Here is a 16,479-nt window from a genome sequence, read left to right as displayed (position 1 = left end):
CATCTCTGATATACTTGTACGTTATGAAGCATCCAGACCCCTCAGATCATCTGGAACAGGTTTACTCAGTGTTCCCAGGATCAAAACCAAACAAGGTGAAGCAGCCTTTAGTTTCTATGCTCCCTGCCTGTGGAACAAACTTCCAGGATATCTGAGGTCGGCTGAAACTGTCAACTCATTTAAATCAGGGCTTAAAGCATTACTATTTACTGCAGCTTACCAGTGAACTAGATATGTAACTTATCCTTAGGATAATCTCTAGCTATTGTATTTATATTTGTCTGCTGTTGCTTTTGCTTTATGTTTGCTTTTTAAATGCATTTTCTGCACTGTTTTTAACTATTTATTGTCTTGCTTTTAGCTCTTGTTTTTAATAATCTATTGTTTTTAATGTATTTCTCTTGTAAAGCACATTGAATTGCCTTGTGTATGAATGGTGCTATATAAATAAATTTGCCTTGCCTTGCCTTGCCCTTGCTAACTGCTCACAACTGTTGACCAGAAGCTTCAAGTTCAAAGCAAAAACATCAACGCCTCCAGCCCGAGGTGAGCCGAGCGCTTCAAAATAAAAGCACCAGTGGTTCCACTTTGATTTATATAATTGTAACAGTACTTTATTTAATTTTATTATAACTGTCACTCATTTAATAATTTTGTATTTTAGTCGTCTACAGTAGGTTAGAGGAGATTTCAAAATATCACAATATCCTGTATGGTGATATTGCCTAAAAATATTGCTGTTTTTTTTTTCAAAGCTATATCGCCCAGCCCTACGTCATACCCCCACTTGCTCTCACCCTGTCATCTTTTATAACAAAATCCAAAAATACATTAGGTTCTTTACATTGCATTATGCACATTTTCACATACATAGTTAACCTCCAAACATAAACGTAGCAATCTTTACTAACTTAAATTTAGTCGCAGGTTTTGTCATCACCTCTGTTACCATCTGGTCTGTTGGGCAATAGTCCAAACTTATTTTTCCATCATTCACAGTTGATCTTATGAAATGATACTTTATATCAGTATGCTTACACCTCTGTCTGCTTACAGGATTCTTTACTAATGCTGTTGTACCTTGGTACCTTATAAACCTTAGGATTTAGCACCATGTGATGACGTCAGCACAGGTTGCTGATGTAGGCTACATTTTAATTAGCCAGAACGTGTTATAATGACAAATGTTGGTTCAGCAAGTTTGCATAAAATCAAACCAGTTTAAGATCATACACTGACTGGACTGGCAAAACCAGAAATCGATAGCTTACCTTCACCTGCATAATAGTCTCTCGTCAATAGAATCTTAAATGCTTTCTGTCCATGCCTGCTACTTCTCACATTACAAGTGACAAACTTTTATCATCCAGACACTAGATCAACTCAGCAAATGCAACATTTTTCTCCCTGTCTGCTGCCAATTCTCCAACCTCATCATTGATACAATCATTTAAAAGTGTCCTTTAGCTCCTGCAAGCAAAAGTGTCCCAAAAATCTTGTTTCCTATAGGTTCAGAGTTCTTTTCATCTCCATCTAAAATTAGCTGTGACCATCGGCGACTCATCTTGGCAACCCATTGACTTATGGTGCTAGCTTAACTGTTTGCATGCTTTTTCTAACTGGACACGTTAGTTTGCAACTTTTCTCTCAGTGCTAAATTGCTGGAAAACTGTCTGTGGGTAACTTTTGGCCCATTACCTGTTAGCAGAGGTGAGTTCTGTTGCAATTCTATCATACATACCCAGTGCCAATATATTTACAGAGGCATTAAAGACATGTGAGCCATTGCCTCTATTGAACTGGAACTTCTTCAGCAGGAGGAGAGACAAGAAATTTTATTGTCACTAACTTCAACATAAAAGCTCTTGCACGAGTAAAGCCACGTTCACATTACACGACTGGCCGACCAATCGTGAGTCGCGGAAATCTTTTCAGTGTTCATACCAGTGTCAGTGGTGACATGTGTTTCTGTCATCGGGAGTCTCGCCAACTACGTTACGGCCTGTGTGTGCACACCACAAGATTTCACTACCGAGCCCTCGCCGACAGAGCCCCAGATAACGCGGTGACGTCACCAAACTACATGTTGTCACGTGTGACCAAAACAGGATGTTATGAAGTTCCCCAGCGCTACTTGTCAACATGGATGTCCGACAGCTTGGAGCTCTGCAGGTTGTTTGCGCCCTGCTCTGTGCTGAGAAGAAACAGGAAAAGAAGAAAGTGATTTGAGTAAAGGAATGGGTTGCTGCACGCAGATTGCGCAGGTTGTCAACTCTGCAGAGAGAGTTGGAGGTGAGTTCTGTGGATGAAACTCGATTGCCACTGTGCCGCTAGCCTATTAGCTTTCATCGTACTGTCTATATAGTCTCTGTATGTATTTTGACCCAGAATATTGTACCTTTCATAGCTGAATGATCAAACAGGTTTTCGGCAAATGCTACGGATGACTACGGAAGACTTTGATTTCTTGCTTGGGCTGGTAGAGCCGTACATCGCAAAGTAAGACAACAGATTTACACTTGCCCTATCCCCTAGAGAATGTCTGTCCTTGACCCTGCGCTATCTGGCTACAGGTGGGTTATTTAAATTGTGTGAAAGCAAAAATAAATGAATTAGATCTGCCCATCAGAGCCTGGGTCAAAACACAACACGCATTACGTGCTCCTGTGGACACTGCTATTGTTGTTGCTTGCCGGCTTATCCTCCTCACATTTATTCCGTCCTCCTGCATGCTGACGTGGGACGTATCCCGCCTCTCATTGGCTGATGCACTTTGTCAGTCGTGTCACACCTCTCCAGTTTTCTAGCATGCCAGTCCCAGTCTCAGAAGAGTTGGCGACTGGCTCGGAGGGTTGTTCACACATGAGGGCAGTCTATCTGCCGACTCACCTCCGACCCAAGGTGGCTCTCAAGATCCTCTGCGACGTCAAAATTGCGGTGAAAATCGTGTAATGTGAACTAGGCTTAAGAGCACACTTCATACATGTCATCAGATACGATCCAGCTCTTTGAGATTCCTTGGAATGTAAAGTGCATTATAAATAAAATTTATTGTTGTTGTTATTATTATTATTGTTATCCAGCAAGACCTGGATGGAGCAATGTGTGCTGTGTCATGTTGAGGAGGATGTCACAGCAGTTTCACACACCATCACTATGATAGTCAGCTAAGAACCCCACCTGCACTGACAGGGGACTATGTGCCGTCGAAAACAAAACTAAGAAAAGTACGAACACCAGAAGTAAGTCGAATTGAGATGAAACATGCATTGGAAATGAGGCATAAGATACTGTTGACTTGCTTTTTTGTATTTTCTTGCTCATAATGTGACAGTATTAATTTATGATAACAATTGTTTTTGAACAAAAATAACCTCACACAATACATTTAAACCTAACAGGCAAAAAAGAACTACCAAGCAAATTTTAGTAGAAACTTTGAATCAGAAATTTGATTTAATCATGTCTACTTGAAAAAAATGTTACATTTGCTGGAAAGTCAGTCAACAAAATGTGGGACACAAGACCATTAAAATGGAAGGCTCAATATGGAGCAGACACCAAAAATTATTAACAATCTATTAACAGTAAATCTTATTTTTGACATTTATTCTCACTACACCACTAACTGTGACTTTAATGCTAACCGAATACAACACATGATTGTCACACAAATGCACAAGGAGTAGGAGGAGACAGTGACAACATTCTGAGTTTTACAAGCAGCAATATATTGCTAAAAGAAAATCTTCAGAGTTCTGCGGGCGCAGATTCCGTATGGGCATGATTATCAGCCATGATCTTGTTGAAAATAAAATGGAAATGAGTGAGTGTACAGAGCACATTGCAAACACAGAGGTCCATATTTCCAATACTGAAAATTATGTGCTTAGCCTCCAGGCTAAAGTTTGGTCACTTGAGGATAAGAAAAGGGAGTTTGAAGACAAAGTTACAGACCCTGAAGCACGGTCCAGATGCTCAAACCTGAGGCTGGTTAATCTTCCGGAGAAGAAGGAGGGGAATGACGCCTGCTAGTTTCTTGAGAACTGAGTACCGGAGGCACTGGGGCTCAGAGCACCTAGTAAGTTTATACTGGAGAGAGCTCAGAGATGGGAGCCCGGCACTCCCCCGCAAACAATGATAATGTAGTTTCTGAATGACAGGGACAAAGTGGCTGTTTTAAGAGCAGCCAGAGCCAAAAAAGAAATCCTTTACAAGGCTCAACCAGTTCGCTTCTACCCACATCAAAAGCAGAAAGAATTCGACTCTGTCAGACAAAAGCTCCATAGCATGGGGATAATACACCGCATGCTTGTTCCCGCTAGACTGTTGGTAACTTACAAGGACAGAACACAAACTTTAAGGAAACCGACAGGAAAATCCAAGAGGATAATGGTAATGGGTGAGCATGGAGGTATGAAGGTATGCAGTGCACACTTAAGATTGTCAGTGTTGGGATCAACATATTAGGCCTCACCAAGGGGCACCAAATATGTTGGGATCAACATATTAGGCCTCACCAGGGGGGACCAAATATGTAGGGATTTAAATTTGGGCTTCACACGGAGGCACCAAATATGGTGGGAACATAATTTTAGGTCTCACATGGCGGCACCAAATATGTTGTGATCAACATATTAGGGCATCACACAGAGGCACCAATTATGTTGGGGTCAATTGGCTATCGTAAATAATTAATAATTATGTTAAATAATGTGACTTAATTAACATTAAATCACCTCGTGGGGCACCATTCCCATAAAGGGAAAATGATAGCCAGTTAAAGATATCAGTCTCATAAAATACGCTATGTAATTTAGAGTTTTGATTAATAATTAAATTAATGACAACAACCAGAATTAACAGTAGCGCCTGAAGGAGTTCGGAGTTCTTGATGCAGCAGAGATTGACCATTCATTCACTCTTGTGCAACATTAAACAGACAGCAGGTATGATTCCAAAGAATTATATTTATTCACAAAGAAGCAAAGCAAAACAAAACACACAAATTCCAACTAACTATATACAAGCTTTGTGTGTGTGTGTGTGTGTGTGTGTGTGTGTGTGTGTGTGTGTGTGTGTACAGAGAAAGACAAAGGCAGGTGTGGTGATCAAAGAGCCGTTTGGCCTACAAAACAAAATGGCTGACAACAGAGGACTACAAATCAAAGCTGGCTTCAGGTCGGGGGAGGTGTTTGTCTGACCGTGTGGTCAGGACAAAGACAAAGGAAAAGAAGCAGGAACTTTGAGATGCCTGGTTGGGTGTAGCTCTGTTGAAAGCCTATTTGTTAATGAGTCTTTGTCAATGTGATTTGTGTTACAAACAGTCTGGATTAGTGCAGAGATTGTTTAGTTGTGTGCAAGAATCTGTTTGTGAACAGTATTAGCAAACTAAACACTTAGCTTAATCAATGACCTAACTGCAAACAATCACAACAATAACTCAATGACAGCATTAAATTACATACAAGTTAAACAGTCTTGCTTAGCCTGTAAAGCTGTGATGAAGCTATGCCCAGTTGTTACTTTACCAATCCTTGAGTGGATGGGAGAAAGACTCACTTGGTGGTGTACTGCTTTGTTAGCTGGCAGAAGAAGGCTGGGAAGAGCTGTGGTTCCAGCTGCAGTCTTTGCTGTGTCCTTGTTCCAAAGGTTCTGATCCTAGGAAGCCAGTCGCTCGGGGTCCTTGCAGAGTTAGACGCTGGGTGCTAACTCACTTAGTTCCTTGTTGCTGGAAAGCTAGTTGCAAACCTTGTGCTACCTCTAACTTTCTGGTTCAGGTTAGAGAGTCTGTGATCAATTGCCTCACCTTTGATAGTTCAGGGCAAGGAGCAAGGGTCTGAGCATCTGGGCTGGTCCAGGCCCAGCAGGAAAAAGGTGTGGGCTGCTCCGCAGTTCCCGAGTAAGAGCGAGATTTGTCTGAAGGGAGCAGACCTTCTACAGATGCCTGTGACGTCAGAGTCACATGTCCTGTCCAATCAAGTTTTGGGACTTGAGTCTCACTGACGTGTGAGGTGAGACCTCCTGTGGAGATGGGTGTCACAAAGCTCTTTGTTTGAAGACAAAGAGCATGCAGAGGAAAAAGCCTTCAAATGTCCCGTTTAGATTTTAACAAATAGCAAATCCTATGTGGTCCTGTGAATCCCAACATTAGCTAGATTTCATCTTTTTCTTCATCCATGCCCTGTTTTGTGTTGCTGTTTGGGCATTGTTATCCCTTAATATAGTGCACTAATTTTGTTTATTTCGTGGATTTGTGAGACAGTATGAGGTAGTTCACAAGAAGAGACCTCATTGCAGGGCCGGACTGCGCATCAGGGGCCTGGCCTGGCCTGCTAAATGGCCTGCAGGCTGTAGAGCAGGCCCGGACTGCACATAGGGAGAGTATTCCAGAAGCGCTGGCCTGTGATTGGCCTGCTGGCCTGCCATTTTTTTCCCCAACAGGCAGGCCAGACCAATGCAATCACAGCGGCACAGTGATGTGAGGAGAGGGATGAGGTGTGTGAGGTTGAGCCACTTGTCAGTTGTCAAAAGACAAGATGTGATTGGTTTGTTTCGATTTACACCCGCCCCAACAGTCCTACGTTGTAAACACAGCCAGCATGGTGAGGGGGGGGTATGTCAATTTGCGTCGTGCGTGTCTGTGTCAGAGCCCGCTGGCACTGAGACAAAAACACACAATGCTTCTGCTAGTTACCTAAAAAACACTGGTTCTTTTCAGCATGAGGTCTGGGGACCCCCAGGGGTCCTTGAGGCCAGATAAATGATTGATAAATGGACCCTATAGTACATTTGGCAAGGCTCCATTTGTACGTTCTCAGAGAGAGTTAAATTAACACTGAGGATTGGACTTTACAATTACAGTTTAGAAATGTAGGCCCTTGAAATTCAAAAGTTTTGAAGTTAAAATAAGGATTGAGATTTGAAAACCACGGACCTACTAGCCACATTTTCACTACTTTTTAGATGATTTATTTGTGCAACAAATGGGAAATGATCATTTTATTATCCTATATGAATACAAGGGCAAATCAAGGGCCAGTGCAGGGCCATTGGCAGAAGGTACAGAAAAATGTCTACAGTAGGGCATGTCATTGGTGCTACATAAGCTTGAGTTGTTTGCATATTCCTTGGGATTACATTAGAAGAATGCTATTTATTCATTATTATTATTAATCACCAGCCTGTAACAAGTTGCAGTCACATGAACACCAGGTACTGGCAGTTGACATAAATGGCTCTCTCATGTAGTTGTAATAATAGCCTTCTTGGCACTACAGCTTTATTCTATAAAGTGTAAGTGAATTTTGCTGTCTGTTGCCTTACTGTTATGTATCCCAGCCCAAACATGAAAGCCATTGTATATTCCAACCTTGGATTTAGGTTGGGGTTCATTAGGGTTCCCTGGTATGATAATGTATGAAGACCATTTGCCAATATACATAGAGGAGTGTTAATTATTTACCTCTTTTACATGGTAATGACAATCTATTTCATATTTTACTTCAAAATATTTGGTTGGTCAATACCTCCACAGATGGGTCATGACCTGAAAAATGTTGGAAGCCCTGTTAAGGTAGGATACGTCTCTTATCTGTCGAAGTTGACTTGACTTTGTCAGTGACTGATGTTATTGAAATAAGTTCACATAAGTTGAAGTTGCTGTTGGCCTATATTTTTACTATTAACTGTTGCATTCAATATGGTGTTGGTATATTATATTGACTGGCAATATAAGCTGGCATCTAAATGGTTTGCTGACAAAATAATACAATCATCTTTTTCACTTGAGCATACTACCATAGCATTATTTCAGGAGTCATGTTGTGACTGTTGTATTGAGGGGCACATTTTGGTGAGAAATTTCAGTGGCATGTAGGAGAGAAAAGCACTGGACTGGACTGCTGGTGATTAGTTATATGGTGAATCCCCATATGTGAAATGGAATAATGCTGTGACTACTGGATTCAAACGGAGTGTCCCTGTGACATTGAAGTGAGTGTTGTAGTGACTATTATGCCTATATTGGGGTGCATATTTTTCCTCAGCCAACATGTACTACTGTGTGTGCGCGTGTGCATGTATGTGTGTGCGTGAACGTGCGTGTGTGGGCTGGGTGGCCTGGTTAAATGTGTGACTCCTGGCCTGAAAAATTCTCCCAGTCCGGCCCTGCCTCATTGAGTATCTACAATTGCTATTTCATGATGATTTATTTGCTATTTGTTTTCTTATATCTCTTATAATTAGTGGAGAGAGAATGTTTATGCTTTCAGAAGCAAAGCGGCAAGAAGTATAGTTGGATCACTACTCACCTTGTGTGGTATGGTTTTTGGCGTTGCTGGAGTGAGCAATCGGGGAAGGGTGGAGCTCAGTTCTGGAGCATCACGGTTTGGGTGGTTCATTTATCGGGAGATGTTGTTTGAGAGTTTTTCTGCCTTTTTTTCCCCCTGTGTCTCTTTTTATATGTTTGTATTGGGGGGGGGGCATTATGGTCTAGTGGTACAGTAATAATAAAAATTGTAATTTATGGTCAAGGAACTAAAGATTAAGTTTACTTCTTGGAACTGCAGAGGCTTGCATCGTCTTCCTTCAGGAAACTCATCTTTCTGTTAACCAGGACATTTGAATTAGAAGGAGGTGGCAGGGTAGGGTGCTGTCTGCACCCTTTAATACTCAAGCAAGAGGGGTCATGAGTCTCATCCATAAATCTATTCCTTTAGATATTACAAATGTATTGCTGATAAAGCAGGCAGGTACCTTATAATTCAGGGTACACTCTTGACAGAATTTCTTAATTTGGTCAACATGTATGCACCAAAACGATGACCCAGCATTTTTCAATAATTTGTTTCTTAATTTATCAGCCCTTAAGGGTCAACAAATAATAGCAGGAGATTTCAGCTGTACTCTTGACTCCAGTAAAGATAGATCATTGAAAATTGATAAGACCCATAATAAAAGTAGAGTAATTCTACAGCATTTTATCAGGTCGTTAAATCTATGGGATGTTACTCTAATCATGCTTTTCTAATACACATAAATCGTGGTCCCGAATTGATTAATTTTTAGTCTCTGCAGGTCTGTTATCTGAAATTAGGGATTGTAGCTATGATAGCATTCTGATTTCAGATCATGCTACAAATAACTTATGTCATGGAGGCCTGAATAAGGATCCACCTAAATGGAGTATGCCGCAAAAATGGCTGAGGGAGCCTGACCTTGGGTGCGTCCCAAGTCTCTTAAATTATTGCTAGTGCTACTGCTAGCCGACTTTGCTAGCTGTTTAGCCCCTCCCACCTAGGAAAAAATGCGAGGAGCTAGCGCTAGGAGCGATGAGCGAGCATTGTCGGTTTAAGAGACATGAGACGGCCTTACTCTGAAGCGTCACGTGAAGCGACGTCCATTCCTGATGACGACGGCACAACTGGATCTGCTGCATAACGGAGCCAGCGTTTAGCGTACATCCCAAGTCACATTATATTCGCTGATCGAAACCAACTGAGGAGGGATCCCTCTTCCAGGACGGACAGACGTGCAATAGATGTCGTACAGAACAGATCAACATGATAAATTAACAGTAATCCGTATGACACAATGAGACAGAAAGAGAGAGAGAGAGAGAGACAGTGACAGAGAGAGGTGCAGGACAGACGGTAATGACAGTAGCTTACAACAACATGAAAGTAATAATATTAATTAATATTAATATTAATATTAATAGGCTAATTAATATTACCTACAAGCTATTAAACATTATTCCACTCACATGACATGAAGGACAATTAATGATGGGCAAATGTGTGTGTGTTTGTGTGTGGTGTTATATCAACACCTGTGGTTCTGGACATGAGCTGCTGCACATTTAACAGCCACACATCACTGACAGTCCGCTGAACAACGCAACGGATTGTGAATGAAATAAACTTAATTACAACATGACAGTCTTGCACGAAATATCATTAACGTTACTCTTTGTAGTCACGTAGGCATGTGAATTACAGCGTTTCATTGCAAAGAATGCATGTAACGGGTACACTTGTGCTATTTCTCTGCCGTCTCGTTCAAATGAGCCAGATAAAGGGGGCGGGTATTTATACGTCATGGCCTCAAGCTGAAAAAGACTTCCTGTTAGGAACCTCTCGACCATCCTAGCTCGTAGCTGCTTAAAGCTTAATGCTAGCTCCTAGCGCTAGCTCCTCGCTGCACAAATAAGAGACTTGGGACGGCCTAGAAGATGGCGGACCTCGAACGACTTCAGGTTCAAGCGAGGAGCTAGCAGTAGCACTATAAAAATAAGAGACTTGGGACGCACCCCTTGTCTCTTTTTTGGAGGAACAAATTGACATATACTTTTCAATTAATAAATCTGAAATTACTTCAAGCACTAGGTGGGAAGTTCATGGGGGGTCAAGGGGTCAGAACATGAACTTTACAAGTTCTAAATCCAAAAATGCTAAACAAAAATTTGCGCTTCTGGAATCAAAAATGAAACTGTTAAGAGATAAAGTATTATCAGAATCCCTGTGCTAAAATGTATTTTATCGTAAAATAACTAGTACCTTAAATAAGATTTAACTACCTTAAATTTATAAGTTATTATTAAGAGCACAGTACAATGAAATTTCCTGGTCAAAAGCCATGGGTAATTTTCTCAAACTTAAACAAACTTTATTTGACCAAGGGGAAGATCAGGAAAAATTTTGGCATGGCACATAAAACAACTAAAAACTGAGAGGGCCATTATCATCCTCAATGATTCAAAATGATGAGATTATCATAGTCTGTCTCTGTGAAGCATATGAGACTACACTCCCTGTAGAGTCGTCGGCTCCTCACCAATGCCAACAGCTTGTCACACTTGTTGAAGAGCGAGTTGACATTCCCCATAAGGACTGATGGAAGGAAAGGCTTGTATCTCACCTCCTAGCCTTTAGCTAGCTAGCTGCTCTGCAGCCTCTGAACGGCTTCAGAGTGTCTAACTCCATAACTAGTTCCTCTCAGAGCCAGAAGACTGTCTGCTGTGTACACAACTTTACTCAAAGCTCAGACTCAGACTTGCTGCCACTCTGATCGGCACATCTTTTAAATATTATTTATTGTTGCTTTTAAAAGGTAAGGTTCCACTGATTGTCACACACCTGAGTGTGTGAAATTTGTTCTCTGCATTTGACCCATCCCCTGAGGGAGCGGTGAGCAGCAGCGGTGCCACGCACGGGAATCATGTGGTGATCTAACCCCCCATTTCCAACCCCTGATGCTGAGTGCCAAGCAGGGAGGCAATGGGCCCCATTTTTATAGTCTTTGGTATGACCTGGCCGGGGATCGAACCCACGACCTCCCAGTCTCAGGGCGGACACTCTACCACTAGGCCACTGAGCTGGTCTGGTTCTTTTTGTACAATGTTGAAAAGTTAATAAACAGATTGTTGAAAAAAAAAGTTGTCTGAGTTGGTGATCAGGAACCAAGTTTAGCTATATTACCAACGCATTACACCCACACCAGTATTTCATTCTTTCTCCTCACAAGAATTCCTATCATCCAGCCCGTCTTTCTCTTTCTTCAGATGGCAGCGCTGCAGAGTCCATTTTATGGGGACAAGATGAACCTACTTTCCCTCTGCCAGAAGATTGAGCAGTGTGATTACCCTCCACTTCCACCTGACCATTACTCTGAGAAGGTAGAGCAACACAAAACTGACTGTTGGGCCTCAGCCAATGATTTATACCATTCTCAGGGAGACCAAATGTACTGTGAATATAGATATTTACTCAGCATAAGCATGAATCCAGTTAATTTTGTTTCTCTATAATTAATCCTGCCTTGCCCGGATGCATTGTTTTTTTACTTTTACAGCTGCGGGACCTGGTTAGCATGTGCATCAACCCAGACCCAGACCAGCGACCAGACATCATCTTTGTGCTGCAGTTCGCCAAACAGATGCACAAGTGGACATCCAGCACCTGAGCTCCTTTTCTGCTCCAAGCCCCTCTTTGCTCAGTCTGAGAACCTCAAACCATTCGGCACAAGATCTGCCTGCTCTTGCAGAAAAGTGTTTGCCTTAGCCTCTTCTCCACAGGAGGAAACTCTGGAAAGACTTCCAGTTCCACTTATGTCCTGTCATGGAGGATGTGAAGAGCTGCGTTATTGGTGTAGCACTCATAGAAAGTGGAGTTTATGACACCGCACTTATTCATGTGAGATTTGACTGCATTTCTGCTCTTTTCTATAGCTATGGATAGGGAGCTGTGTCTCACTGTGATCACAGATTTCTCTAAGCTTTCGTTGGTATTACTCCACAAGGGTTGCATTCCAAGTTTATACCCTGTGTGTCAGGTAGAGTGAGTGCAGTAGAGATTGGGAATTTGAATACTTATCATGTATCGTAATCATTTTGTCTTTTAACTTGTCAAATTAAATGCATAATTTAGGGGTCTAAATGGACAATCAGTAAAAACGTAATAGCAGTTATGAAGTCTAATTTCTCCAAGAAAGTGTTAGCTTGCAGTGAGTCAGTTGTGATGGAGATCAGCCTAACGGCTTGAAATTTCAGTCATATATTTCTATTAAGAAAGGTTTTTGTATGGAAGCCGGAGTCAGTGTGGTGGTTTTCAACTTAACTTTGCCCAAAATAGACTAACAATTGACAAAATAACCATTACTCAAGGTCTGCTAAGTTTTACCAGCACTTTCAACAACATCTCATGGTCTTCATTAGCAGATAGAGCTTGCTCTGCTGTAAATGAGAACTTTTACAAGCAACTTTCACAACTGACAAACCCCATGTGCTGATGAAGACCATGTGGTGTGCTTGAAACTCTGGTAAAACTTAGTAATTGGAACCACCCCATTATTTCCAAGGTGAAGAACTTTCAGGTACAATATTTTGATTACCTCTGAAGCTGTATTAATTGATTTTTGGCCACTTGGGGCAACACAGCAATCTGAAAAAAAGCAACACTGACATATTTGGTAGCAATATTTGGTCTATTTACTCACCCAGCAGAGACAGAGAAACTTTATCCTTCATCTGGAGTGGCCTTTATATCCACCCAAAGAATGTAAGTCCAAAATTCACTCTCCTTTCAGCTCTGATTTGGTCATCACCAACTCCTGAGAAAAACTTTCTGGTCATTTAGATTCTAAATGCTCAACTATGTTCAATAGCTTGTCTCTAACTTTGGGCCAGTCCCAATACCTACTTGTATGATGTATTTCCCTTCACTGCCACAGAGCCCAGGTGCCTGTTAAAACTGTAGAGAATGGAGGTCAGTTGGACACAGCAATTTAATGAGGCCATCGTGTCCTTCATGCAAATACAAATACATGGCTCAGTGAAGCTCGGGGCTTTGATTTTATTTTCACAAAAAACATGTAGGATCAACGATACAGCAGAACATTCACAATCAGATGACAGCAAAAGACAACACACATTCTGTGGCTGGGAAGGGTAATTCAATGAGATTCAAGAGAGGTCACTGAGTTAGTCTGCCTAACACCAGGTTCACACTGGATGCGAAAGCGCCGCAAAGCATGCTGATTTTCCATGTGCCTGCTGGCTTTCGGTGTCCATGTTAACCATTTAAGCTGTTCACACTGGACGCAGTGCAGTGTCGAGCCCGGTCAAGTTTTTCCGCGATCTGCAAGAGAACCTGCCAAGAAAACACACTGACGATGTATTGTAAACAATATAAAATGTATATTAGATATGATCTGAATGATCTGACTGTGATAAATGATAGAATTAGCACCCCATGCTTCCACAGTCAGTTGTGTCTAAACAGAGAGCGAGTGAGACGAGAAAACAGACAGTTTGCATATCACTGCACTTCTGTGTCAAGTGTGAACCCAGTGTTAGATCCTCAGGCAGGGAAATCCACAGCTGAGGGGCCCGGACAACAAAAGCTTGGTCACCTTTAGTGAGAAGTTGAGATTTTGGAACCATTAGTAGAGCCTTGTTGGAGGATCTCAGGCAACGATCACGCTCTTAGGGAATTAACATGTCACAGATATACGCAGGAGCCTGACCATTCAAGGCTTTAAAAACATGCAGTAAATCTTAAAATCAATTCTAAAACTCATAGGTAACCAGTGAAGGGCAGTGAGGGTCAGTGTGATGTGGTTGCTTCTCGAAATACAAGTTAAAAGCCTGGCAGCAGCGTTTTGTGTGAGATGCAATCTTTGGATGTTTTGCCTGCTGATGCAAGAATAAAGTGCCTTGCAATAATCAAGTCAGGAGGAAATAAAAGCATAGATCACCTTTTCTAAATCTGCAGTGGAAAGAAATGAACCTGATCTTCATTAAATGTCTCAGTTGTGCAGAGCAGGACTACACCACTTTAGTAACCTGGGCATCAAAAGAGCACTGAGTCAAAGATGACTCCCAGGTTATAGGCCTCTTTTAAATGTTTTTACATAGGGCACCCAGTCTACAAGAGATATTGTTGATGGTACCAGTACTGGAAATGGAGGGGGTCATTATAATTTCTGGTCATTTAATTCTTGATTTCAGTGAAGCAGTACATAAAACAAGAAACATTGGTGGTGCCAGGCTTTAATGGGACATACAGTTCCGTATCATGTGCGTAGCAATGAAATCTATACTGTGTTTACACATGATATGCCCTAGAGGTAACATATAGTAAATAGGAGGGGACCCAGGATAGTCCCCTGGGGGACACCACAAAAGAGCAGTGCATGAGAGATTGAGGCATCTCCAAGCATGACAGAGAAGGGCCTGTTAGACAGATAGGAGAAACCAATCTAGAGTCACATTACCAATACCAACAAAGTTCTATAGGTGATTGTTGAAGATATTGTGGTCCACTGTGTCAAAGGCTGTGCTGAGGTCAAGGGGAATTAAAACCAAAATACTAGGCAGGGAGGTTCTAACGTAAGATTCTATTGACTTGCATTCTGGGAAATACAGTATCTAGTTCCTCTCTGAAATCTTGGTCTTGCAAATCCCCCAACAGAAATGCAGCACTAAATCACTGAAATAACCCTTAAGTTATGATTGCACCTCTGTAAAAACAAGACAATGAGGTTGTGATCTATAGATAAAATCAGCAGCAGTAGCAGCCACAACAGAAACTCTCCCAAACTTCCAGCTGCCCAGTCTCTGTGTGAAGTCATTGTCTTTGCTCCTGGATGTAATACTCCCAAACTGTGCTAATCTCTGACTTAATCCTTTCAGATAATTTTTAACTCACTCTATTTTTCATTTGTAAGGATTTCTATGTTGCCTTTTGCATATTATTTTTAGTGTAGTGGATTTAAGAAGGAAAGAAAAACTTCATAAACCATCTTTTGTTCAAGGACTAGCTTGTAATTAACGTTTAGAACTTTGATCCTTATGGTTTCCTTGGGAAACTATGGATTTGGCTGAGTATTGATTGCTGCAGTGGCCTTTATTGAATCTGTTCATCACAAATCTAAGACACACAGAGTTGTACAAAGTGTTGATATGTGTAAACACAGACCAATATTACTGTGAATCTGTTATAGAAATGAGATGCTGTGAAAGTCATCATTATAGATAGTACCAAGCAAGAATATCTTTTAAGAAAAATATCTAATGAATAGTGCCTTATCGTACAGAATCACTGAACAGTATTTTTAATTATTTGTTCTTGACAACTTCTACTCGGATAATATAGTTGATGTATGACATACCCAGGATGGGACAAGTTTAGACAATTTATAGCAGTATAGTATCTTTATCTTCCATCTACTGTACTTGTTGAATATTGCCTTTTCACTCAATGTATTGTGCCATTATGTTTTTACCATTGTACTTTTCTGTGTAACATGACATTAAATTTAGCTCTGCTGGAAATCAATTGCTTCATGTGTTGCATTTGTAGTAAAAAGTGGTTTTGGAATTAAAGGGCCAGTGTGTAAAATGGGTTGAAAACCGTTGAAAACAGTGACATCAGTGGTCAAATTCATCAGTGGTCAAATTCTAGATTGCAGGGCTCACTCGCTCACCCCTCCCGTCGGGTAAATGACAGTAGCCTCGTAGGGACAAAAAGCCTTGCGCAGACACAAGTTTTTCAGGAGCAGGTCTATCTAGCGACGAGGTGAATATTTATTTAGAAATCTAAACTATGTTACAATATTGTAATGAATCCCTCACGCGCAGGAGACCAGAGTAGCGTTCGGGAAAAAGGCCCGTTTATTTGAGCACTCCAAAAACTCTGGTAACACTCCAGGGGGTAAAAGACTCCGTCCCAAACTCTGACTTTTCTAGCGTAACACACACACTCCATACACACATACCCGCTTACAGTACCTAGCGGGTACCCCCTCCCCTCTCTGCTCCACCAATCTCCAGCCTGCACACTGACTGACAGCGTAGCCTGTAAACAGAGCTCAGCTGTTTATTTAGCCTAGCAATATCTCCGGACTATAGTAGCTGCAATGGACGACTTTGAACATGATTTTGAAGAGTTTCTTGTAGCGGACACAGACCCAGAGCCA

The 16,479-nt window shown here is 41.4% G+C and overlaps 1 protein-coding gene across 5 annotated transcripts in view; it reads left to right on the top strand.

Moving 5' to 3' along the window:
• nek6 (NIMA-related kinase 6) overlaps window positions 1–15,866 on the top strand; it is a 95,314-nt gene extending 79,448 nt beyond the window's left edge. For all 5 annotated transcript variants that reach the window (XM_050052694.1, XM_050052699.1, XM_050052698.1 and 2 more), the window contains 2 exons: window positions 11,564–11,677; window positions 11,854–15,866. In XM_050052694.1, coding sequence (XP_049908651.1) covers window positions 11,564–11,677; window positions 11,854–11,964 — 225 coding nt within the window. In that variant the 3' untranslated portion in view covers window positions 11,965–15,866. The remainder of the gene's footprint in view (window positions 1–11,563; window positions 11,678–11,853) is intronic.
• Window positions 15,867–16,479: the final 613 nt, after the last annotated feature.

This window comes from Epinephelus moara, chromosome 9 (genome assembly GCF_006386435.1).
Source record: "Epinephelus moara isolate mb chromosome 9, YSFRI_EMoa_1.0, whole genome shotgun sequence".
NCBI classification, from domain to species: Eukaryota; Metazoa; Chordata; class Actinopteri; order Perciformes; family Serranidae; genus Epinephelus; species Epinephelus moara.
The sequence above is the reverse complement of the archived record's forward strand: the minus strand, read 5'-3'. Positions and strand labels throughout refer to the sequence as shown.